The 26858-nt window shown below is 40.0% G+C and overlaps 1 protein-coding gene across 9 annotated transcripts in view; it reads right to left on the reverse strand.

The window, feature by feature from the left end:
• Unc5d (unc-5 netrin receptor D) overlaps positions 1–26858 on the reverse strand; it is a 531864-nt gene that overhangs the window by 61267 nt on the left and 443739 nt on the right. For 2 of the 9 annotated variants that reach the window (XM_047551324.1, XM_047551319.1), the window contains 4 exons: positions 23016–23048; positions 9048–9062; positions 8133–8318; positions 3970–4347 (listed from right to left, as the gene is read on the reverse strand). In XM_047551324.1, the coding sequence (XP_047407280.1) occupies positions 3970–4347; positions 8133–8318; positions 9048–9062; positions 23016–23048 (612 nt within the window). The remainder of the gene's footprint in view (positions 1–3969; positions 4348–8132; positions 8319–9047; positions 9063–23015; positions 23049–26858) is intronic. The other 7 variants (XM_047551327.1, XM_047551323.1, XM_047551325.1 and 4 more) reach the window with 4 other exon arrangements.

Genomic DNA, 26858 nt, shown 5'->3' on the forward strand with positions numbered 1-26858 from the left:
TTTCTCTCTAAAAGACTGGGTCCTAAAACCAGGCACTATCAAACATATCCGAGAATATGAGTTTATTGATACATCAGTTGATCTGCTCCCAAATTATAAAACATATTTGTCTATCTCATTTGTATCCACTGACTTCTAGAAATGTACCTGGGATAATGGGTGAGCTAAGATTTACTTGAACCTGGTATAATTGTCTTACAAATTGTGCATCAGGAAGCAAGCTGATGTAGTGCTCAGAGGTCTATGCAGTTTGCCAAAAACTAGGAAAAATAAAAGCATTGGATAAACGGAAGGACCTTCTAGGTTATTGTGTAACCAATATGGTCCTAAATTTGCAAATAGAAGCTGCTGAAAAGAGTTAAGCTAAAAGTGACTTAACCATACTCATATCAATGCCAAATTGCAAAAAACCCAGCAGCATTATGAGTGAAATATAATGCAAGGAGGGAAGGCACAGGAAGCCACATCACACTGCATTTTAAATGTCCCCTCTTTCCTCTTGAATGCAGAGAGGAAAATATTTCACTTTGGCCAAGAGAGATGTCTAGGGAGAGCTGAGATTCTCTTTAATGTAGTTTCTTGTTTATAAAAAGAAATGAAATAGAGAAATAGTATAATCTTTATGAAATAAAATCTCAGGGCATCCTATTTTTTGAATAATGCATCTCCTCACCTTGTTTTTCTCTTTCATTAGAGTTAATCACGCAAAAAGCTTTCAGGATGCTGCTGCTAATTTAAATCTAGAGATGGTAAGTTTTTCTGTTATCCTTCTATGTGCCTATTAGCAGCTGTGCAGTTGAGGAATGCAAGGCTCATTGCAAAACAAGTTATTTGTGATTCACATTTATGAGCAATATTCAGTAACATGCTAGTTATCATCAGTATCTTTCACTAGCACTAAGAATGAGACACATTTAAATCTTGCTTACAGCAAGGAGACCCATTTATATTCTGGACTTTAACATCAGTAGTAGGAGAACTCTAATTGACACATTTAGGGACCTCCAATCAGGAAGGCACCTCCTTGCATTTTCTAGTCTTCCTTAAATGTAGTTTCCAAAAGAAGGGGCATCCATGATATCCTTTCCTGTTGTTGAACACAAGTTGCAATACAAAGGATATTCAGTGTGTTTGGTTGTCAACCTGAATACATGCCCTAGTCATTCTCTGCCTTGTCTTAATTTGATGTAGCACTTTGTTGGCTGCCTTCCTTTCAGGCTTTCTAGCTCATGATGACAAAGAGACAGACAACCCCTATTCTTCACAATGCCACGTCACATCAACAACACTTAGCACAATGCCTTGTACGGAGCAGCAACACACTAAACAGATCATACACACATGAATGAATGAAGAGGATTCAAAATTCTTAGTGAAAACACCAGTCTTGTTGTCCGGTATAAATCACCATGGCCCAACCATCTACTTCCAGATCAAAAGAGAAGGAATATGAATGAAGCTGTCTGAGAACGGGCTATTAGGGAGCACAACATATCTTCATCCTTTCAAGTCAGCTTAATTCCCTCTGTTTAGATTGAAATATTATTCATGATACTCCTAAATTCAACCAGAATCTACAGGATAATTAGAGCTTTAAACTATTTTTCCCTGTTTTTCAATCAGAAATTGTATTATTATTATTATCTGTCAAACATACTTCCTCTTCCTCCTACCCAAAAATGCAAATTGTATGCAGAGTCTGAAGACAATCAATCACAGGCAAGGGTTGTAGAGGGAGGTGGTATTGTTGGCAAGTTATATTATGAAGAATGAGAGGCACTGTGGGAAAGTTTTATGCCAATGGTCTCTTAAAGAAGTATTCATTTTCAGTATGTCATTCACCAGTTAACTATGATCAAAGAAAAATATATTCCCCCAAACTCCACCTGCATTCTGACAGCCTTTTATTTGATATGACAACAGAACCACCTGTCTGAGTTTCCTGTTTCATATTTTGCATAATAAATCATTTCTAGCATGTGCCATATGACAATTTGGGATAGATGGCATTAGAGCAATGTAATTTCTATGCCTTGCTTTCTTTATCTCCAGGGCATATTTTGCATTTATGTCCTGCAAGTAACAGGGGATATGTTTCAACTCCCCATACTTATTTTTCCTCAAACTCATTCATAGCAAATAGCTTCAATCTTATTCATTGCTCCTTGTCAAGAGCTTTGAAAATGCCCCTTTCACAGAGGAGTTGTGTGGTAATCATTGACAATGCTATCAGAGTTCTTAGTTTTCAACTTGGGTGCTTCTCAAGTCAGAAGGGGAGGAAAAGAAAGCTCTTTAGTTTATCATGATTTCATCTCCTCACTTTCTTTAATGAACATGAAATAAACATAGCCAATGAGCAGGCTTCTCTTGACCTTCCTTCAATATGTGTATAAGATACATGTGTGTACACACACACACACACACACACACACACACACACACATTAGCAAATGAGGAAGGGAAGCGGAAAGAAGGAGTACTGGTCAACCTATTCAACTAATAACTACTGAGACAATACCAATCATGAGCTAGGAAGAGGAGATAAGATGAAAGCATAATGATTCAATGTGTGACTTTGTATGATTTATGATGTGTGTATCCTCTTCCTTGAGAAGGTAACGGATGTGTCTTTTACTTTTCTTTATCCACAATGCACCCTCAGAACACACCTTGTAATTTATGAAGTCTTATAGGGAAGGTACTTGGTAAATGTGGTTGATTGATTCACTCTGCATTGAGTCTTCCATCTGCCAGTCATCAAAAACACAGGCATTTATACATTGACACTCACACATATTTCAACCAAGATCCTTATCATGTCCAAAACTGACCAAGAAAGCCATGGAAGACTGGAAGGTTATGCAAACACAATCATTATGCTGGCATTAGAGCACTATTTAAAGGAAATAAAACAGATTTTGAAATGATGTTTAAAGAAAGCAATTATCCAGGACAGAAGGAGTTCAACATTCATCAACTTAAGGACAAGTTGAGTTTCAAGTTAGTAAACTATTAGGTCAGTTAGCTACAACAATAGCATTGGACTAGTCCTATTTCAGGTTTAATTTTATGAGATAATATTTTGGTTAGCTCCACCTTAGAGAGAAACATGCCAAGACCTTGAATCTGTGCTAACCTGTCTAATAACACTTACAGATCCAACCGCCCCATGCCTCTCAGTCAGAGCACCCTGTGACTCAACATACTGCCCAATTCTCATTGCTTAGGAATCAGGGGGAAAAGTGACCTTTTGCCACCCACTTAAGTCTGAGGTCACAACTCTGAAGACTAACCCACAGATAGGACGTCATTTTAAAAGTCAACTGAGTTGGGCACCGTAAGTGTCCTGCAAAACATCAAGAAAAATCTCCTCTCTTCCAACCCAAAGAAAGAAAGAAAATACTTAGAAATTAACTACGCTTATGACATAGCCGTGGAACTGAAGTTGTGATTCAAAGGAACAGCTCTGCAATGATTATTTATCAATGCTCGTCATGAAGTAACATGCTTAGCAAGGTCTATGAACACTGAGCATGTTCATTAGGTCAGTTACTGATGAAATGAGACTGTCATTGGATTAAATTATCCACTAGCATATAAGCCATGCATGGGTACAAACAGGGTATTTGTCACGGTCATGCCAAAGGCTTATTTTGGTGCTACCTGATCATGCTCTAGGTAACACATTTCAAAGGGGCTTAAACCCAGGGGACTATCCAGACTTTTTTCAGCAAATGTTGCTACCAACTCTATCAGGCATTTAAAACATCCCAGGATGAAGACCACAAAGTCTAATCTGAGCCTTGGAACTGGTGTGCTGTGTAAATCAAATAGACTGGGAAAGCTGTGGCATTTCTTCTCTGACAAAGGGATGATAAATATCGCAAAATGAATCTGACAGGATATAATTATATTAAGTAAAATTTAAACAATATCTGGAAAGTACACAGGCACACGCTTACCACCCACCTGTATTTGGCATTACTAAGCGCCCCCCTAAATGGCCAAAGACACCAGTTGTCCTCAGTTCTGTCCTTGTGGGGAGTGATGACAGATTTTGAATGTATGGTGTTTTATTTCGGGGATGCATTGTACTAAAGCTGCGGTTGTTTCCATGGGGAAATGTCCCGGAGTGATTCTTGCCATGGTACTCGGCTCTCTCAGACACTCCCAGAGAAACCATGAATGAGCTCTGGACTTTGACTTTGATGTCCGACAAAGGGTTGAAGAGAGAGGACTCTGTCATGAGTTCCTTGTCCAGCGGGTCCTGTAGACAGATGGGACCACTGTATGTTCGACTCACTGTCAGGTCTGGTTGCATGGCAGAATTCAGGAGCAGCGAGTTACCTGATTAAAAAAAAAAATACATATTTTGATCTGTCACTCAGAACTATGACACCTCCATTACCCTTTTACAGCTGCCTTTCCTAACTGCAAGACAGCCTGGGCAGTTGCTAGCTGCTCTGAGAAGAGTAGCCCTGCAGAGTGGCCACAACAGGTTGGTTCTTAGTGACTAATGTCTTGAAACTGAGGCCCCCTTCCCAGTCCATTCTTTGAATGCTGCCAGACAAATCCTTCACCTTCTGAGATCTTTACTTTGGAAAACAAATATTTTTGGCACTCTGGCAAATAACTCAGGTATTGTTGTTCATGTGATTTCAACTGGCAAAGAGAAGCTTAAAAAAAAAGATGTTTTACAATCCAGTTTGGAGCAAAAATAACATCTGTTCATTTTAAATGGCAAGAGATGACACAGCTTGGTGACTAGGTAGTGCTGTTTATAATGAAGCTGCCTGGTTTCAGCATATTTTTCGTGGAATTCTGGGCACTTTCTTGAGCTGCAGGAGGAAATGATGTGTCCTCAGAGCAAATGGGTCAGAGGACCTCATGAATTGCTCCATGTCTCAGTAGCCAATTCACTTGAAGACTGCATATGTCACTGAGAGGAAAAGAATACTCCATATGGGGACAGAAAGCAACTCAGATTCTGTGTGGGGAACAGCTCAGAATGGTCTCCTTTATGTCTGAAAACAAATGAAAAAAAAATCTTTACAAAAACATGAGAAATTGGACTTTGTCATCTGTTGGGGCACACCAATTTTTTCCAAGCCAAATATTAAAAAGAAATGCTGTGATATTTTCTTGTGATGAAGTAATCTCATTTATTAGTAAATAACAAAATAACCCTCAGTCCCAAACCTCCCACCCATATCAGTCCGTCAATGTGACATCTCAAATTGAAACCCAAACCATATTAAACAATTTTCCTTTGGGGCCTGACAAAAATGTTTAAAGTATGGTATTTTTGAAAATGCTGCAATTCTAGGCCATATTGTATTAGCCTCTATTGTTTTTCCATTTTCATAATTTGTAACAATGCCAGCAGGAAATCTATAACCCTGACTTTCACCACCTCTTATTTGGATGCTCTAAGACTGCAGAATCACAGAGAAAATGTACAAATGAGGTGAGATAATGCTGCAAGCTCTAATGTCTCCTTGATGGTGTATTTCTCCATGCTTGGGGCTGCTGTGCCAAGACAAAGACCAATCAAGGTGCTGGGTTTTTTAACAGAACCACATTGAGTTCTATAGCTTAGGACTGTATTCTTGTTTATGGTGTCCCCAGGCAAGAAGTGGGACTGAAGAATGATCCCACATCTGAAAAGAGTTGGGAACTGACGTTTCCATGGAGACCTCAAGAATTGTATCCCCAAGTCTAGCTATTTGATCTCAAGTCCTCACCTTCTGAAACTTAATTTTTGGCTATTTTTGAAAGACTCTCCCAGCTCATTTGAAGCAAGGAAGCAAAAAATATTTGCTAGAATTAGGTGGCACAGATGTGGAAAATGCTTGATAATAAAAGTACGTACAGGGCAGGGGATGTAGCTCAGTGACAGAGTGCTTGCCTAGCATGCACGAGGTCTTGGGTTCCATCCCCAGCCCTGGAAAAAAAAAAAAAAAAAAAAGCATATGCATATGACAGAGTCCATGGTTGAAGAATGGTGAGGGCAGGGGTGAGTGACTAACCCTGATCAGACTTCAATCTACTCTTTGAAAAAATCTATTTTCAAGTCCTTAGCTTACTATAAGCATGGCATTCTATTTTGTAGTACCGGAGACTGAACTCAAGGCCTTGTGCAGGGCAGGCAGGTGCTCTACCACTGAGCTGCATCCCAGGGCATTAATAGTCTCACTGTTTTCCTTTCTGGAGCACCAGATAAATGGATCAAGAATAGATACCTCTAAAACAGTGTAGGTGAAAGTCATATACTATGAATGTGAGGCGTATCATCTTAAGGAATATAGGGATACTAGCAGCTACCAAGGATTTTTTATGTCACTAGTTTTGTGAGATTCTTCGCCAAAAGTAAACAAGATGGTGAGACAATGTGGCAAGGTGATGTACTTGCTTAAGAGACTGACAATGCACATTTCCCTTTTCTCCATGAGGGAAATGCATGCCAGCTTCTGAAAACTGCATCGGCCAGGCAACTGTGCTTCGCACCTGCTACTTGGTGATCATGAAGCAGAATGGTAGCCTGTGCTAAAGTAAGAGGAAATGATCATCTTCCAGAACCATAGTCACTCCATTTATGAGCACTTTCCATGCACCAAGGGATTATGTGGGTTATTCTGTACAATTTTATCCTCACAAGAACACTCTGAGGTGGATGTTATTATTCCCATTTCATAGCTGTCAAAATTGAAACTTAGGATAAATGACTATGTTGCAAAGTAGTTTTAGACTCAAGTCTGATTTCATTTATTTACTTCTTTATAAATAACAGGGATTGAACCCCAAGGCACTTAACCACTGAACCACATTCCCAATCCTTTTTATTATTTGAGACAGGTTCTCACTAAGTTGCTGAGGGCCTTGCTAAGTTGCTGAGGCTGGTCTTGAATTTGTGATCCTCCTGCCTCAGCCTCCCTAGCCGCTGGGATTACAGGCATGTGCCAGCTCAAATCTGACTTTAAAGACTGAACACTTATACACAGAACTCTGTCACACAAACGCATTGCCTCTATTTTCATCAAGAGTTATGCTCTAAGATATTGATGGCTATTATTTGATGGAAATGTATTTCTGGTTTCTGATATATAAAAATTAATTCTTCGCTAGCTTCATTTCTAATTAAAACACATATAGTAAACTATATATCCAAATCTAGGGGATACATTCCTATTGGAGGCCTAACACTGAGGTGCTCAGAAATAAATGGCAAGAGGAGTAACTCATCTCTTCTGGCCATTTCTCAATTGTTTTTTTCCAGCAGGTTTGGGTTTCCATTTGAGTAGCCCATCTCTTTAATCAGTACTAAACACTGAGACTTTGTGACCTGGCTCACAGGTGGTACTAACACACCATAAACAGGAATAAAGGGTACAATATGGACGATGAGGTTCAAGACGGAAAACATCACCTTCTGAAGAGCAACAGTTTCATTTTCTCTGAAACAAAAGCCACATATGTCTCATCCCTACCTCAAAGGAAGCAAAATATTGGCTTCATATAAGAGAATTCATCGGCCCTGTTTTCTATGGTAGCACTGGTATGTTTGGCATGTTAGATGTTCCTTCTTCCACAACAAAAGAGTAGATGGACTAGGCAAGAGCTGAGAGTCATTTCACCTGGAATTTAATTTGCTTCCTTGGCTAACTGACCCAATTCTATATCCTCTGAGGTCTTCTTTCTTACTTATTTAAAACAGAAGAAACAAAAAGATAGTGTAATAAATATGCTAGGGAGGTTGTGGTCTAGGACTTGGTCCTCAGCCTGCAATAATCAGTATTTTAGTTAACTAAATTAAATATATATCCTCCAACCAGGCTTCTTAGTGGAGAAAGCTGGATAATTTAAGGTAAAATAACTCATTAAGTTCGCTATACATCAAAGATGGAATTGTCTCATTTAAAAATGATGCTAATGGTGAATTGAGATCCATCTGTCCTCACCATAGCTGAGGACTTAAGAAGACCATTCTGTCAAGACTGGTGTCCTGTCAAGCCTGGTAGCGGCTCCCAGTGCCAACAGCTACCTTCACACAGGGCCAAGGAGAACACTGGGTCCCTGTGGGAGTGTAGTGTATGGTCCTGAGGGTGAGGTGTTGGGGGACCTGCGCCGCTGACCTTGACGGACTGTTTTGAAGTTGAAGGTCTGGAAGCCACCTGTCAATGCAGAAGAGTCAATGACGTCCACGCCGTAGTCACTCTGGCTCCGTCTATAAAGGGTGATGCCAATGACCAGGACTGCAACGGCCACAACTGCAGCACCCAGGCCTGAGTACAGGGCAATATCGCTGGCATTCTCGATGCCTGAAAGACACAAGAGAGACCTTAAGTGGCCAACGCGGGTGCAGAGTCCAAGAGCCACCCTGGGATGCAAAATGAAATGCTATTGGATTTTTGGAGTCACTGCTCAGAGAAAATGACATATGTAGCTAGCCACACAAGTTGTACTTTCATTCACACAGTAATCATGTTTCTGAAATGCCTTGTATAAATCAAAGTGATGCTAGTCAAATATCTTAACTGCATTAAGGTAGCTTACCATGTAATAGACTCTTGCAGAGAATCAATTTTGCAAAGAACATAATATTTTTATAGTGAAAGCAGACAACTCCTTAACTTATTTTAGGAAGTCATATTTACCTGCAAAATACTTTTTATACCTTATTTTTATTTGAGGGAGGACAGACTCATACAAATGACAAAAAAATGGGTGACTATTCTGTTTGTACATGACTTGGGCACATGCATTTATGGAGAGCGGTCTGAGGTAAGAAGCTAATATATGATCTGTGAGTCAAGAAACAGAGGACCAGAGTTCACAAATATTAATTTTAGCTTTGTTACAAATCATTCAGATTCAGAGAACACTGATAGCCTCAGTTTAGGGTATACACATTATGAGAGATGAAGGTCTTGGTCCCAGGGGCTCTATGTTCATGTAAATATTTCTGGCACCAATTAAATGCTAAATGCTAACACTTCATTGTGGAAGCAGACTGGTCTCTAAGAAGGCACATGCTGTTTCTCCCATACCTCTCCTACTCCATCCTATTGAATGCATGGGCAAAGCAAAAATAAAAGCGTTAGTTTGAATTTAGAATGTGGGTGTCTCCCCACCCCCCAGAATGTGCTACATGCTTTTCAACCTTTTTCAGATGTGCACTGGATATGGTTCATCCCTGAAGTGGATTCATAATGGTGGATTCAGCATAGGAGATTTATCTGAGACAACATAATCCTAAAAGAGGTGGAACTTCAGAAATTGTGTGGAAATGGAAGGTGGCAAGAGCTACCTACATAATTAATCTTCCTACCGATTATGCGGTAAGTACACTTAATGGGTACCAAAGTAATTACTATGTCACCCTGTGTTAGGCCCAGAGGATGAAGATGAAATAAACCCATCATATATTTACCTTGTAATTGCATGGCACTTACTATGCATCCACCGCACCCTAATATGGCACTTATGTTATTAAATGAGTAATACTAACCACACAAGTAAAGTGAATTTATTTTCAACAAAGTTAGTGGACTGTAAAATAAGGTGCTCCCAAATTAAAGAGTGAATAAGGAAATCATGCAGAACCAGTTCAGTAATAGGGCAGTGAACACATAAAAATAACGTGCAGGGGAGAGCACACCTGTTAAAAAGAATAGTATCTGAAAGGTCAGAGGTTTATCAAACACAGCTAATAAGTAGAACAGCATGGCAGGTGCTGAGAACAGGATGTGTGACTTGGACCTTGGTTCCCATTTCATGATGACCCAAATGGGGGTGGGGGTGGTGGGAATGGAGGCCTACTTCTCTGACCACCCAGAACCATGGGCACATTGAGTAACATCCACCTTGGAATTCCTGTGTCTGCCTATGTCATCTGGAGGGAGAAGGAAGGCACCCATCAGTCTGCTCAAGTCCCCACCCTCCCATTACTCAAGGGAGTTCCTCAGAGAGAATAAATACACTCAGAGCAAGGGGACAGAGGACACAGAACACAATAAAAGCATCAGGCCAGAATAGCAGGCCAGGGAGGGAACTGTGGATTGAAACCAACTAGCCTTCTTCCTCTCTTCCCTTCAGTTCTTTGGCCACTGCTGACTGATGATACTACCACCTTAAAAGGTGTATCTAGGGAGAACACACCTGCTCAGCAAATGTGCACATGCAGAGAAGCAGCCTGGCAGTGCACGGAATGCAGCTGCTCCACTGCTGAGCAGGCAAGGCAGAGACAAAGACACCCTTAGCTTTCCAGGTACTAAAACACCAAGGACCCAAAGCCAGGAGGATGGCCTGGGCAACATGCCCAAGCTGAAAATGGATATCACTGCGTAGGAACATAATGAGGAGCCAGAGTAAGGGGTCACGGTTCCCCTGGATTCCCATTTTGTCCTGACACATTCACTCTCATTACTCAGGTAGCCAGAGTTCTCATTCTCTTTCCAGATATAAGTCCTATTTTTAGGAAAAGACCCTACCTAAGCCTTTGCATGGAGCTATAAATGTTTGATAAGGCTCACTGTGTTTCCTGTCCCAGGAAAATTTGCAGAATCTCTTTGACTGAGGTCAAGAGAATGAGAGGCTAAATTATAAAATTTAAAAAATAAGTAGAGGGACTTTGGGTTTAGGAGAAAAAGGGAAAGAGACCTGCATGGTGTGTGATGGCTTCCCATGAGGCTCCTCTGACCCTGGAAAAAGTCAGGAGCCTGGGGAGAGGGATTCCTGTAGATAAGTGGTATTGATTTTACAAGAATAATCTGTCGTGGGAATTACAAAGTTCAAGACATAATTATTTCATTCATTCAACAACATTTGTTGAGGCCCAACCATGTAATAGAAATGAGGATGCATGGATGAATTCACACATGGTCCATATTCTCAGTAATTTCTTGTCTAAAAGACAGATGGTGATGAGATCCTGGCATTCCAGGTGCAGCTGTGGAGGTATGTACAAGTACCCAGAGCCACATTCCATATCTCAAGAGATGGAATCCGATATCCTTACCCACAGCTCAAGTTCTTCTCAAGTTGAATCACTGTGCTTCTTTCTTCTTTCTCTTGTCTTTCTTCTCGTCACTATCTACCTACTTGTACTTCACCTCATTCTTTTTTGCTCCCTTCCTGCCTGGGCCCAACTGTTTGTTGGTTTGTCTTTCTTATATTGTAGTGCAGTTTTCCCTTTGAAGATTTCTGTGTGTGTATAAAAATTGGAGCAGTTCTTTTTTGTGTGTGCTCAGGAATGGTCCCAAGAAAGGTCTGAAGTTTTGTTCCACGTTTTCTTTGCTGGGTTCAGGGGAGGAGGGAGAACGAGGTGAGTGCGTGCATGAGGCAGCACCTGGATGATGTCTGTGTGGAGTTCTCACATGCATGCATACGTGCATGTAAACACTCAGCTCATGTCAGAAGAACATCAGACTGACTGGAGAGAACCACTGTCATTCATACGTAGAAGAATTGCTTCAGCAATGAGACTGCATAGCACGGTCCTTTCCCAGGGCTTGATAGCATTCTCCATGTCTGCTCCTGTGTTCATGCTTCTAACTCTTCACTACATTGTCATCCCCAAATCAAATGTAATTAATTAGCCTGCCCAGTGGATGCCTTCTAGATAAAGGCCCTGTGTGGAGGGTGGTGGATTGCACCCTGCGAAGCATCTTGGCCCTTCCCATGTCCATCTACCTGTCAAATGTCAGCCCAAGTTACTTCTCCCCCATGGTGGCTCTGTGCTGGCCAGTCTAGCAAATGCTATCAACTCAGTCTTCAGAACTCTTGTTCACTTGGGGTTTCTACAGCTCACTTTGGATGGTAGGGTTTATTGTTAATTATCTGAATGACAGTGAGTTGGTTCTCCCTAACTACTTGAAACTCTTTAAAAGCAGTACCAGCTCTATAATTTTCCACAGAATCTTTCAAATCATTGTGCACAGGTATGTATTGATTGCTTGCTTGGCCTCAAACTGTGAGGACAGAAATAATATAGAAACCATAGTCTAAGGTTGGTTTTAGAACTTCTGCTGTAGGGATTCTCTTAATTTACATTTTCACACCTATATGTTTATAATCATCAGTTCTCTCAGGTACACACACCGCTACTGGTTTGTTTGCTTCAAGTGATTTTGAACAAATATATTGACTGGACAGGCTATTCTGCTTCTTTTTATGGCTATGGGATACTTTGCTCTGACTTTTTATTTCATAAACAAGGCTTTCCATGTTAATATGGGAGATGTCTTCCCTGTTTTCTTCATCCCTGTTTTCCTCTATGAAAGAGTCACAAAGCTTTAGGCAAAGCCTGGAAGGATTCAACATGTGATAGAAAAAAATTGCTGTGCAGAATCTACTGCTAAAAACAAAACAACAAAACAAAACACCACTAAAAGAAGTGATTGAGAAGTCTCTTGTACTCTGAATTTGTCAGAAATTACTGAGGAATGTGCTCACTGCTGGGAGGAGTGCAGATGATCTGCAGAGAAAGGGTGCAGAGATTAATAGAGAGTTGGAAACTAGGATCCTGGTGAGGACATGTTTATGTGTTCATTGGGCCTGGAAAAGTGTTGCTGTAAAGTGCTTCTTCATGATCCTAATGCATAAAGCATTGCTGTAAGAAGAGAATAGGCCCACAGTAGGTACTTGATGACCGCTCATTTATAATGGAGCTGGTAACCAACCCTTCCCCATCTCTAACAATGACTGAAAAGGAGGACATGGCCTTTTATTATAGCAATTGGAACTCTGGCTAGATATTAAAATGACCTTTTCTACAATGAGGGTTGTTAAAAAACCCAACTGTATTTCTGAGGGAGATTGTGAAACCTCCTTTCAGAAAGTCTCTAAAAACCAGCATGACTTTATAGTACTTGGCAATTATTTTATTTTAGTTTTTTGGTCAGAGCTGGTAAGAAGGACTAAGTGACCTTTCAAAGTCCCTTTGAATTTCATAGTTCTAGGAATAGGCATTAACAGGTTTGATGGCTTTATGAATTACATAATCATTTCTAGTCATTTATAGCAACCAGTGTCCTCAAGAAAAGGGCTGTTTACTTGATCTGCTTACTTCTCTTTACATGACTCCCAGGTGAAAGACATCTCAGTGCCTCTTACTAATGGAACTTTAACTCAATTCCTGTATTATGAACTTAGCATATATCAGATTGGAACCTATTCTGTGGGGCTCGAATAGGTCACAGAGATTCACCACAGGAGCAGAGTGCGTACCTTTCAAAACATGATACACTGTTTTACCTCTATTAGATATTGTAGGATGACCATGGTTCCCATTTCAGGAAAAAAAAAAAAAAAGGCAAACATACTTGAATTGGTGTATGTGAGGGTGTGAATTACTAAGAAAATCCACATGATAAATATTCATAAGCACAGGCCTGTGAGAGGCAAAACAAACGTGAAACAAAATAGCCGAGCCGAGCTGTTGAGGGGGAATCCCATGAAAGGCCAGGCAAGGGCCATCTCAGGATACACTGTCCACCCAGACAGCAATGTTGATACAAAGAGACCTACCCAAATATTTAATTGTATGCTGAAATATATTGTTGAAGCTCTTGTCAAGAAGCAATAATTTTTTCTTCAACTCATCAGAGAGCTTTTAAATGGTCAGCCATAGTAAGCAATTTTAATTTATATTTGCAATCCTTGTAATCTGCAACCCCTTCAACAGTCAACATCTCTGCCTTTCCAATTTCCCATCTCTTGAAACCTCCTTATTATTACTGTTGTTGTTTGAATTTAATGAACACAATAGAAGCCATGTCTTAAATAGTACATACTATATGCGAGGCATTGTTGAATTTCATAGATACTAACTCCATTTACTCCTTCCAACAATCTTGTAAAATGTCCTCATTTAGATGTGTAAACAGAGGCAACAGAATGACTTGCCTTGACCAAAGCCTAATGACTCTTAAGTGCCAGGGCTGGGAATCAGTTTCAAGAAGTCTGTCTCCAGAATAGATCACCCCCTATCCAGCTGTAACTTCTGCCTCGATGACCACAACACTGCCTGAGGACCTCCCAATAACTAACTCAGTAACACAACTACCCTTATGCTGGGTTCTCTGAGGACTGCACATGTGATCTCAGTTCGTACCCTCATGGCAATCTATGAGGCAGGCATTGATTTTCCTATTTTATAGATGATAATTAGAAAATGGCAAAGTCAGAGTCTGAACTCATATCTGTCTTCAGTCCCAACAGCTTAACCTTCTGTGTTCCTTCCAAGCATTTCCTCTCTGCTCTTTCCACACCTGCACCTGGGTGAACCAATCTTGCCGGAGGAAGTCACCAAGGACACTGGTTGGTGTCATAAAAAACCAGGCATTGCACAACCTCACCTGGGCCTGCCCTGTGGCTCAATCATTATTTAATTTGTATTCTGTGGCCAAGTGATGTTTTTCATCCCAACAGTTTCTCTGAACCCACCCCTCACCTTTCTTCAAGACTTCTACTTCTCTCTTGCCCTCTTTCTTGTTGGAAAGATGGAGGCCATCGATGTGAGCTCACTCCTTACAACTCAAAATTCCTCTGTTCTGTTGCACATCTTTCTTTTCCTTTTCTCTGTTCCCTGAAGAGTTGCCCTGCTCTGTGTCAAGTCTGCTCTGATCCAACCCTTCCCTACCTCCATGGGGACACCGACTCACTTATTATTCTTTTGGTCTTGTATCTTCAAGATTTTTCCTCCTCACCTGAGCCTTGCCCTCTGCCTACAAATGCAGTCTAGTTTCTCTAATCACCTCTTCCCCAGATCCTTCTCTCAAATTACTTTCTGATCCACTTCTCCAAGATGTCACCTTCTTTCCTTACATCTACTGAATTCATAGCTCTTTGCTTAAAAGACTTTTCAGCATTTTTAAACACTAAATATCTCAGTAAATGCTCCATAATCTCTCCAGCCATTTAACTCTGGCCAGTGTTAAAATAAAATGAAAAACAGAAGTAAGGCTTGAACAAAATTAGAAAAATGTTTTAGGAAGAATAAAAAGTAACTCTATGCAAAGAAAAAGTTTTTCCTCCAGTTACCACTTCTCCAGGAATAATCACTTGATAGTATCTTGTGACTCCCTTTAGGAAAAAGAAACATGTAAATGTCCTTTACATGTCCATTAGTTTTACTTTTTTCCCTGTACCGTAATAGCTCCATATTATACTTCCTTTATTGTACTTCTATTTTTAACTGTACATTCCTTTTTTAAAAAAAATATGCCTAGTAGATCATTCCATACATGCCTACTCCATTCTATATTACATTTGTCATGTGCACAGCCAGGCTGTATGATCACTTATTTAACTAGTCCCCTCCCTTTCCCTCATCATGTGATTTTTCCTTACTCTTTAAAGTTTCTCTGTTCAAACCCTATTTCCTCTTGAAGGTCATTTGCAACTGCAACAACAATAATGTTCTTTGTCTTATTCTTCAGCACTGCTCTGTGGCAACAGACATGAACAGCCAACCTTCCCTTTAGAAAAAACTGTTCCTTCAATTTGATTCTCCTGTTTCTCTGACCTGTTGTTTACTTATTGTTTGGTGACTGCCCTTCATTCTCCTAGTTCTAAACACAGGTTTTATAAAGTTCAGTTCTTGGCCCTTTCCCCTCTCTCTGGTTTCATCTGTTGGATAGTCACTCCTCTACAGATGATGCCAACTGCTCCCTGGACCTTGCCCAGTCTAAATTAACATCTCTCTTCTCATCTTCTCTGAAGATCTGGTGCCATATTTCCTTCCTGTTGGCTAGACAAAACCACCTCCATCATGTGCTAACCTCTCAGATTGGTTATCTGATTTGCAGATTGCCACTTTTACCTTCTCAAATATTTTCTCCTGTTGAATTCTCTTTTTTCTAATACTGATGCCACCAGTGACCAGACTGGAGATCAAAAACTCATCTTTGATTGTTGCAGTTGACTTGCTCTCCAAAACACTGACATGCCTCACTGATTGTACCTCCAGTCCCAACCACATCTCGATTTCAATAAGACACACCCATTAATGCCACATCACACAGTCTCCTCTGCCAAGTACTTACACTCCCAGTTGTTGAGACTCTGATCCATTTTACATTTTACACTACTCTGGTACTGCCACCCAGATACCTCCCAATGACTGAGTCCATTCCCAGGTGGGTGGTACATCTTACTTCTCAAGACACTATATGCTCTCTTCACCCTATATGTCAACTCCTTTTCCCATTTCTTATCTACTCTCTGATCAAATCTATAGGCTTTTACCTACTTATTTTTGCTCTGACTTTTACAGAAAGGCTCTCTCTTTCAACACCTGCTTCAATTCTAACCATCATCCAAGGTTGGCAATAAAGGTCATCTATATTATAAAATACTTCTTGATAATGTACATTCAGACATGTTTTAGTCTTCTTTTTAGTAGGGTTGACAGATTTAGCAAATAAAAACAAAAGACATATAGTTTAATGCAGATGTTCAGATCAAAATTGAATAATTTTAGCATAAATATTTCCCATGCAATATTTGGAAAATTTAAAATAAAATTTATTTATTCTGTGTTTTTCTGAAATTCAAACTTAACCAAAGGTCTTGCATTTTATCTGGCAATTCCATCTTTAAAATGAAAAAGAAATGTTGTTTTTGCCCATCAGATATAAAGAAAAGTTGAAATAGAGATAGAGTCAAAAAGAGCAGTATTTGAACTCTGAACTTTGAGAAAATTACTTCACTCTCCCTAATTTCCTATTCTGAATGCTGAAGTTCTAAGTTCTGTGTTTAAATTCTGAATTACTATGAGTTAGAGAGAGGGGCTTGTGAGTTCATATGTGCAATAAGTACCCTGGGTTATTTGGATGCTGCAGAATATACTGGTCTAAAACTTATTCTATGTCTGTGCTTAGTTCTGGGGTACTTAGTGGACAAAACCTCATTATGTTCATCAAGGGTAGAGTCCATGAAATCAATGAAAATGGTTGTAAGGGAAGGCATGCACTTATGATGGGCTAAAATTAGATAATAAAAAATTGAAAATGGTAAGAAAATTACAAATGTGGCCTGTACATATGGGTTGAATTGATTCACAGGAGAAATGATTCTAAAGGACAAAGCAAATCATGCGATTTGTGGAAAATGCTGTACTTAAGTAATTGAAAATAATCAGCAGGAGATGAAGAAAAACGATGGACAAAATAAGGGGAAAAAGTGTTTTAGAGAGTGGTTAGAAGATCAGCATCAGTGCCTGTGTGCTTAGACGCACCTAGAAGTATGCTGAGAATTTACAGAAATGGCCCAAAGACAGTTCTGTGAGTTGAAGGTCCTTGTCACCCAGGTCTACACAACCTGAAAGAGAATGTACAGGTTGCAAGTGTGAACCCACATCTGCAGAGCAGTTCCCTAGCTGGCGGAGACCATAAAAGACAGGGGTCGAAATTATTCAACTATGTGTGAAGCCAGTGTGCTTTGGGAAAAGATGCAGGATGGAATTTTCTTCAGTGAAGAGAAGAACATACATATCTAGTCTTCAAACTCTAGGTATGCTTCAAGCTATTTGATGAAAATGATTTCTAGATGCATATTAGTGCCTGGTATGGAGTAGATGACCATTCAAAATTATTCCCTTACCTCTTTTCTCAAATCCCAAATACTCTACAACGTATTTCTATTGAGGGGGAGGACACACTTCTTTTATACACTTATTTTTTCCTTCACATTTCACCGAGCCACGACTATTTGCATAGGACAATTGTATGATAAATATCTATTAAATAAATGAACAGAATTTGTGATATAGAGAAAAAATTCTTGGTTGTTCACCTTAACAGGACAAGGTCCAATAAGGACTTAACAGGAAGGCTTAGGTCCATAACTCAGCCAATATTTATCAAACATCTACTATAGGTGAATCTGTGGTAACTGCAGCAGTAAGGTGGTAGATAAGATTATGGCAAACATGAGATGACATCTGTTAATGGGGATTACAGATCAGTATAAAAGCAGTAAAATAGAGTATAGAAAGAGAGAAATAGTTTTAACTTGGCTCAGTTATAGGGGCAACTGAACCAGACTTGAGTGGCAGGGATTGAAGGCCTTACAGAAAACTGGAGGAAGAATAAATTAAGCAGCTTAAGGGTTAGCTTTAGGGAAAGAGTTTCTAGGCAGAAATAATAAGTGAGAACATATAAGACAACAAGATGCCAAAATGCACAAGGGTTATTTGGGAGAACTGTGACGTGTTTGGCTGAAGAGTACAGCAATAGTGAGAGCAAGGAAGGAAACTACCCAATGGTTAAGCTGATGGAGAGAAGCTGATATGATCGGGAGAAGAGAGCTGGGCACAGATTGTGTATGATTTCTTTGGACTTCATCTTAAGAACAAAGATGAGCTACTGAAGAGGCTTAAACAGGAAGGTGATAAGAATTTATGTTTTAGAAAGATTGGATAAATTGATGTAGGATAAGCCTGGATATGGGGAGGCAAGTGTAGAAATCCTGGTTAGGAAGATGGCCTGACTTTTAAAACGTTTCTTCTGGGAACATTTTCTTTTCATTTGGGTTTGCACTCACCACTATGTCTGCTGCTGCTACTTTTCTTTCTCCTCTGCCGTGACTTCTGACCTTCTCTATATTTAAAAGTTGTTGTCATTCAGGCCTCAGTCCTCAGAACTTAATTCATATTCGGTATCCAGTGATCTCATCCAAACGAATGGTTCTAAGTATCATCCAGACACTGACAGGTCCTGGATTTATGTCACCAGTCAGGATGGTCCTCTGCCCTCCAGACTCATATATTCAACTGCCTATTCAATCTCTCCATTATGATGTTTCAATAGGTATCTGAAGCTGAGCTCTCGATTCTGCCTCCAGATTTACTAAACCAAGTTTTCCCAACATCAATAGTGGCAACTCCATCTGTGTATGGCCAAAATTTTGGAATTATCCATAACATTTTTCTTTCTCTCATACACTATACCCAATTCATCAGCAAATCCTTTTTTTTTGTGCCCTCAGAACAAGACACCTTTTTATAATTCTTATTTCTATCTATCTGACCCAAGCTATAATCATCTTGAACCTGAAGTAAACTCAGAGCCTGTATCAGATCATTCAATAGATCTCCTTGCTTCTTCTCTGGTTCTCTAGAGGGATACCCTCAACACAGCATATAGTGTTTCCTTGAAAATATGAGATAACATCATTCTGAATAAAAATCCTTGATGGCTTCCTATCTCCCATAGAGTGAAACTCGAAGTCCTTATGATGGCCTACACCACACACAGGGTCTTCCCCAACCCCACTTCTTGGATTTCAGTTATTACTGTTCTTTTTCTTGTCACTTTGCTCCAGAGACCCTGGCCTCCTTGTTGTCTCTCAGAGACTTCAAGTGAGTTCCAATCTCATAGCTTTTGCATCCTGTTGTTCATTTAGTCCATGCTTGTCCCCTAGAACCCAATATGTTTGTTTTCTTGCTTTCCCCTCCCCCCAGGTCTCTTCTCAAGTTTAATTTTATTATATAGACCTTCTCTGAACAACTTACATCAAAAAGCAACCCTCCCATCAATGCTGCCTAAGCCCCTCACCCAAGTTCATGTCTCTTCCTAACGCTTCACACAATCTCCATAGCACTTAGCACTATATATTTGCTTCCTTATTTATTTATTCCACCTTCCATCTGTAAAACTGTGAGCTTCCTGAAAGCTGAAACTGTATGTGTTGTGGTTGGTGCTGATTCTCCATTCCCTAGAACATCTCATAGCACACAGTAAGCACTCAATTAATAACTGTTGAATGAATGGAGAGAAGGATATGAGTAAAGTGGAAATGAAGAGTAGCAGATGAACCTGAAATCTGTGTCAGTGGTAGTCAGAAATTGATGATTGTTTTTGGGTACTGAGTAGCAGAAGGGATATGGAGTCAGATGGGGCTAGGAATCTGTTCAGATTTCTGACCCAGACCATTGAAAGAGAGAAGATGGGAAGAGGAATGGAGGAGGGACAGGTTCAGGAAAGAATAAATACCATTTGGAAGTTGAGAAGGAAGTTGAGAATAAAAACCATTTGGAAGGTTATTTGTAGATATTCAACTGAAGATGTTTTGGAGGTAGCTTACTCTAGATCTATTAATTGAATTCAGCCTCAGCATTCATCTCCATTAGCTACAAAATAGCTGTGGAGAAAGGAAGTGAGGCGAGAATATGTAGTGCTCAGGTATTTTCTAGGGGAAAGCTAAATCCTGTTAGTTCAACCTGCAGGTGAACTTATGAACCAGCCACTCCTCAGGAGCTCACAGCTTTTCAGAAAACCACATTCTCCAAGCCTCCAAGGAGTCTCATTGTCTGAATGCAACCATTTTTCAGTCTGACTCTGGGGGTGCATGTTTGCCATTCAGAACCTACTATATTTTACTGCACCTCCTGACATTGTTACACAACATTTATTGAAAGCACATTTGATGGTAATGAAGTTTCTATTAACTATGATTAAATCTCATAAAGCACCTGAAGATAATTTAAGATGTGCAGAAGCAGAAAATGAAACATTCGGTTTAGTACATTAGGAAATGTAATTGATTAAATTATCTCATTTACAATAAGTGCTTTCATGAGCTATGCAGTGCACATATTTTCCCCAGTTTGTCATTATGATTTGCCAACAGATATCTTAAGACTTCACTTTCTTTTTACACCTCCCCACAACTTAATGCTGGTGCCTCTGCCCGCCTGCTCATGGAGAACTGTGTGCTAAGTTCCAAATGATGTTTTCTATCCACCAGGCCTTGCGGAGGATCATGTGTACAGCTATATATAGGAACAGGTTGTTTCTCAATTATCTTCATAATTGACTTTGATTTTGCATCAGTGATGATTCATGTAGTCTTAAACTAAGCCCCACTTTCACTGAATGATGTAGCCTGAATTTGTATAATGCACTTCTAACCATGCAGCTTACAGAACCCCAATTGGATTCCTCTGGGAGCCTTTTGCAATCACATTGATTCTGTTAAGGTTTTATTTTTAGGGAAATCACAAATTAAAACCATTTAAGCAATTCCGTTGCAGTATCCAGCAATTAAGCATGGTGCTCAGGAGTGAGAACCCCAAGCAAAAACTAATTCAGGACTCCCTAAGGACTAGAAATAGCTTCTGTGGGGTTTATGGCTGGCAGTACAGATGTAACAAAATTAGAATGGCACAGTACTCACAAACTGAGCATGAAATTAATTTTAAAAACACACACATGCATTTCTAAGTAACTTTGGCCTCAGCTACCTCATGGACACCCACAATCTTACTTGTGGTATACACTGAAATCTCTAGATGGCATGCACATAGAAAGAAGAGGAAAGTAAGAGTCCTCTCCCTACAGTTGTCACCCTGAGGATCTTGACACAGCATGGGCCAAATATTTAGTGACCCATTTTTTTTTTTCCCCTTCCTCAATAAGCACACATACCTACATACAAGCCCACATATATGTAGCCAGGTTCCCCAAACTCCATCTTCCCATGTGTTCAAAAGCCACTATGCATGATAGTGCCACTATGCAGCTACCTAGGAACCAATGATTCCTGTATGAGCAGTTGGCAACAGAGAAAACAGTTAAGAAAGTTTGTTTTGCTGTTTTACAAAGTTTTCGAACTCTGCAAGTAACAACATCTTTATATCTCTGGCCTGCCTAAAGCCACATAAGGGAGTATGAATGGAATGGCTTTTCTGGATCTTTCTCTCATCTTTTCTGATGCCTGCCCCAAGGTACCTATTTCTGTCTATCCTCACAGGGTCTTAAGTCTTTCAAAGAAGTTAGCTAATAAAAACTATTAACTCTCCCAAGCTGTTTGAATCTTAATGCCCTAGGATTTAAAAGATCAAAAGTCATTCATCTTATACTAAAATGAGGGGAACTGGGCCAGGACGTTTTTTACAAGCTTTACAAACCAAACCAGCTGGACAGCTGTCTCACTCTTCTACTGATAAAGAGCAGGATTGCTGATGCCTTTTATCCCGAGGTTTGCTGGATGCTTTACCTATTTCTGAGTCCATGACGATGAGCAGAAGGACATGTTAACATGGAGATACTTAGCAGCTTTCCCCACCAGGGATTCCAATTCATTTGTTCTGTTCTAAGGAGTGGTTATTTAATAAGCTCCCACCATACCCCAAGCTCTGGATTCATGAAGTCTCTGATCTGGTTTTTTTTTTTTTTTTTTTTTTTTGAGAAATGCTTTTCTTAGATAATGGTTCTCAGCCTGAGTTGCACATTCAAATCACTTGAGGAACTTTGAACAAAAATGGGGTATCCTGGATTCTAACACCCTCCCACCCCAAACACTGATTTCACTGGTACAGTCTGGGAACTGGGATTTTAAAAAGGCCTTTGGGAGATTCCAAAGTATAGTGAAGGCTGAGAACCATAGGGCCAGATGCCAAGCTGCCAAGCGTTTAAGCCATGTTCGTTTCTCCATAGCTACTGGATGCATAAAATGGAAATAATGCAAAGGGCTCTTCAGGAAGCATGCCTGCATCTAGGGAGCACACCAGCACCAACACCAACATTCTCAGTTGTTAATTATTTCACTGTGGAAATCTGGCTCCTCATCTACCCAGTTGTCATGGATGCCTTAGCAGGTACGATTCTAGGTTATTTCCTGTTCCTCTCCTCCTTAGTGCAGCGGCTTGGAGTCAGGCTTTTGCCTAAGAGGCTCCTCTCATGAAAGTGTGGAATGACAAATATTTATTAATTTTAATGCTATAAATCTCTCCAGAAATAAGAATCCTAGATGACATTTGCAGAGCAATGGACTTACAGGCAGAAAGAATCAAGAAGAGAGATTTACTTGTGCTCAGAGGGAGGGAAAGGGTGTGCATATTTCTTTTTGATTTAAACCTCTGATATGCAACTCCAAACTCAATGAGGAGAAGCCCCCAAAGCCCTGGATCTTTCAAAGGAACTTCAATTCTGCTTGGTTCCTAAACAAATACAACAGTAAGGCAGCAAATATGAGAATAAATTATATTCACAAGAGGAAAAATAACTTACTTTGGGGTTTTATTTCATGAAGAGGTTTTTTATCTAAAAGAAAGAGAGAAAAAAAGAAAGTTGCATTTAATAAATTTACATGGAGCAGATATATTTTCTGTATCACTTTATATCTACCTCTATAAATGATGCATTTTCTCCATTTCTGTAGACAATATGGATTATGTTGTCCATGTTTTTCTTTTTTCACTATAATTTTTATTTGCCTCTTTTGAAATATTTTTCCAAGATGATCATTTGATTTTTTAAAAATATCATTTTCTCTCCAGTTTGCTAGCATTTTTTTCTGTTGCCTTTCCTAGTTCTTAACAGTTTGATAAGAACAGTGAACTTGCTGCCTGTTCCTTTTTATATACAGTAAGAAGCCTGTTCAGTTAAGAGATGTCATTTCACTATATGTGATGATAGAAAAAGGAACCAGTGAATAAATATTTAAAGGGATCCCTGCCTTGGTTTGCAGTGATCATGGTCTGGACAGAAAGTTCCAAACTCTAACTGTGTGTGTAGTGGTGGGGGTGGGGGATGTGGGTTATGGGTGTGGTATTGTAAGCCTGTTAGAGTTCTGTCTTTAAAAAATCATATTGTCTTGTTTCATGTCTTATTTAGCTGTTAAAATGTGCACCACCTCCCTAATTGGAAAAGGTGCCACTTTATAATGATATTCAGCCGTGCACCCATCAAGTAAGGAGGATAAAGAGAAAGGACATTTAGCAGGGCCTCAGTAGTCACAGCTCAACTGAGGGGATTTTACCAGCCCTCCCCAATGCCCTCCATTCTGTTTCAGAGCCCATCTCCCTTCACCAAGTAATCGAATCATGCAGATCACATTGAGACTCGGATCAACACAGCTCCACTACAATGCGGAAACCAGAAATGACTACCCTTCAGATGCCATGCCAAGATTCTGAAGATCTTCATGGTGCTCCCCCCATCGACATTTCCTTCCTAGGGTTTATGTCAGGCACAGGGACCCAGGCTGCTGCTAGTTCCTCACAGAATCACACAATGGGAGGGGGCCTTGAAAGGTCACCTTTTGCAGTCCCCTTCTCTGTCTGCCTGAAGGTGAGACCAGGAGTGAGACTGTCATTTTGGATTATGTTTTTAACTGAATCAAATCTAGCACACTACACATTTGAGAACTTCATAAATATTATCTGACTGATTGCACCATTTTCCCTCCCAGGCAGATAAACTTCTATATCCAGAGCTCTCCATGGAATTTCTCTTACCCTAACCCATTCCTGCATTTAATACTGACTTTGACAGAAAGCCCTTGCAGTATAAAAATGCAGTGTGGTTAAAATACAGCTTTTGTGTATTTTGCCATCTGATAGGTTACGGAAGTAGCTTTTACAAGTTGTGTAAATCACACACTTTCAAATGAGCCACTTTTTTTTTTTTTTTTTAATAGAAGAGGGAATTGAGATGGCCAACGATAATTTCTGGCAGAACTTTCTCTAAAATAAAAAATTCCTACAAAAGATAATAAGTTGTGTATGGTGGTATGATAGTATCAGATTTTCACACACTCAGCCTTCTTAAAACAGAGTCCTTGCATTCCCCTTATCGTACTGATTCAACACCTCTAGATTTCTCAAGAGCAGGTGGCACCTTCTGATGTCCAGATGCTAATACACTCAAGAATTAGAATGAAATGACTTTTGTGGATTTAACCTAGCTTCAGTTTTTGCTTATTGCATGGTATCTCAAAGCATTTGGCATGGGCACAGCGATGCTGGCAGGCTAGGACTGAGGTGTCTGAAAGTGATGCATTGCCACAACCACACAAGGAGACGTGTAGAACATCTGTTTAGAACTCTGGCTGAGCTGAACAGTACTTTCTTCCTTTGGAACCACAGGAATGGAGATTATGCCAGGTAGCAAAATAAAACTCCATTAGAAACAGGTGAGATATATAACTACTCCCCAGAAAAATAAATCAAATATAGCTAGGCTATGAAAAAATCAGGGTGCTGGAGTTCAACTGAATATAGAAAGAAGAAAGAGGGAACTGGGCTATAAAGTCCAGAGGCAGAGAAATCAGGCCATAGGGCACACAAGGCAGGAGAAGGGCATTTTCCCCTCTGACCCAGCTCTGGTGCCATGGGTATAGGCATTGTGGTACTGTGCAGTTAGTGCAGACTCTTGAGGTCAGAACTGAATTGAGATCTTGAAGTATCTGCATTCTGCCTCTGATACTTCAATGTTCTCTGCAGACTAATGGGAAAAAAAAATCCTTGAGTGTTAATACTAAGGATGAAGTATTGTTATGGTTTGGATGTATAATGTCCCCTAAAGCTCACATGTGAGACCATGCAAGGAGGTTCAGAGGAGAAATGATTGGGTTATAAGAGTCTTAACCCAATCAGTGAATTAATCCCCAGGTAGGGATAAATGGAGTGGTAAGTGAAGTGGAAGAGTGTTACTGGAGGAGGTGGGAATCAGAGTGTGACTTCAGGGTATACATTTGTATTTGGCAAGTAGAGTCTTCCTCTCGTTGCTTTCTGATCACCATGTGAGCTTCTTCCCTCTGCCACATTGTTCCACCATGTTGTTTTGCCTCATCTCCAACCCCAAGGAATGGAGCTGTCCTTCTATGAACTAAGATATCTGAAACTGTGAGCCCTCAAATAAACTTTTCCTCCTCTGCAATTGTTTTGGTTGGGTCCTTGTAGTCACAGCAGCAAAAAAAGCTGACTATAACAAGTATGCAGAAGAGAACTAGCACACATTTTGACATTTATAACTGTAATAAATTGGAACTAATAATATAATTGCAATACCTGATGGTCATGATGCTGATTATCATGATCATCATCTATTCATAGTGAAAAATGCCTATTCATGCTACTGCTTACGGACAGGCCAAAACTCCAAATCATAAATTCTAGCAAGATTTGGGCATACCTGAACAAAGGGGGTTAAATTTAGGTGTAGACTTGGCCTGTGGTACTATGAGATCGAGGCAAGTCAAAACTTCAATTTCCTGATATATAAAAAGAAAGGCAGGAACCAGAAGGCCACTAGGGGCTCTACTGCCTGCACCTACTGTGCATCTGCAGGATATCAACCAAACACACATATGCCACAAGAATGTTTTCAACCACAAGAATGGGATCAAATTTGGAATGGGTTGCAATCCATGAAGGTATAATATGTCAAAATATACTCTACTGTGTATAACTAAAAACAACAAATGAAAAAAAAGAATGCTTTCAAAATGATTTCCTAAATCAGAGTAAAAATTATGCAAGAGGCTACTGCTTTGTGCTGGGATTTATTATGCTGAAGTCCAGCATGTCTTGTATAGCAGTGTGCATCCTCTTATGGAAAAGGCTAGAGGCCTCTAGGACCCAAGAGTCTCCTGGCATCAGCATCAAAATTGGGTTCTGCTGTATTTTGTGAAATAACTCTACCTTGACAGAAAACTGCCACCACAGAGCATTTTCCGACTAGAAATGTCTGATTTGACATTGGTTTATGAGCACTAGGGAGGGCTACCCACTGACCTCTCCAACTTTGCAAGAACTTCCCACTCCACATTCAGTGTTCTGTTATTCTGTTTGCATAGTCATTTTCTCACAAGGCTCAAGGCCACGCAACAACTTGGCCTTGGTCAACCAAATCTTCTCGGATTTCATTTTACCTCTATCCAAAGGCCTTATTTAAATGACTCCCTAGCAAATTAATCCATTAAGGCCATGGTTCTTAATGTTGGCTGCACATTTAGAATTACCTGGGGAGCTTTTAAAATAAATACCCATGGCTTGGCCCTACTCCAAAAGATCCTGATTAATTGGGGTTTGTGCTTTTGTGATTATTGCCACTTCCTGACAACAAATC

Source organism: Sciurus carolinensis, chromosome 4, assembly GCF_902686445.1.
Source record: "Sciurus carolinensis chromosome 4, mSciCar1.2, whole genome shotgun sequence".
Classification (NCBI taxonomy): Eukaryota; Metazoa; Chordata; class Mammalia; order Rodentia; family Sciuridae; genus Sciurus; species Sciurus carolinensis.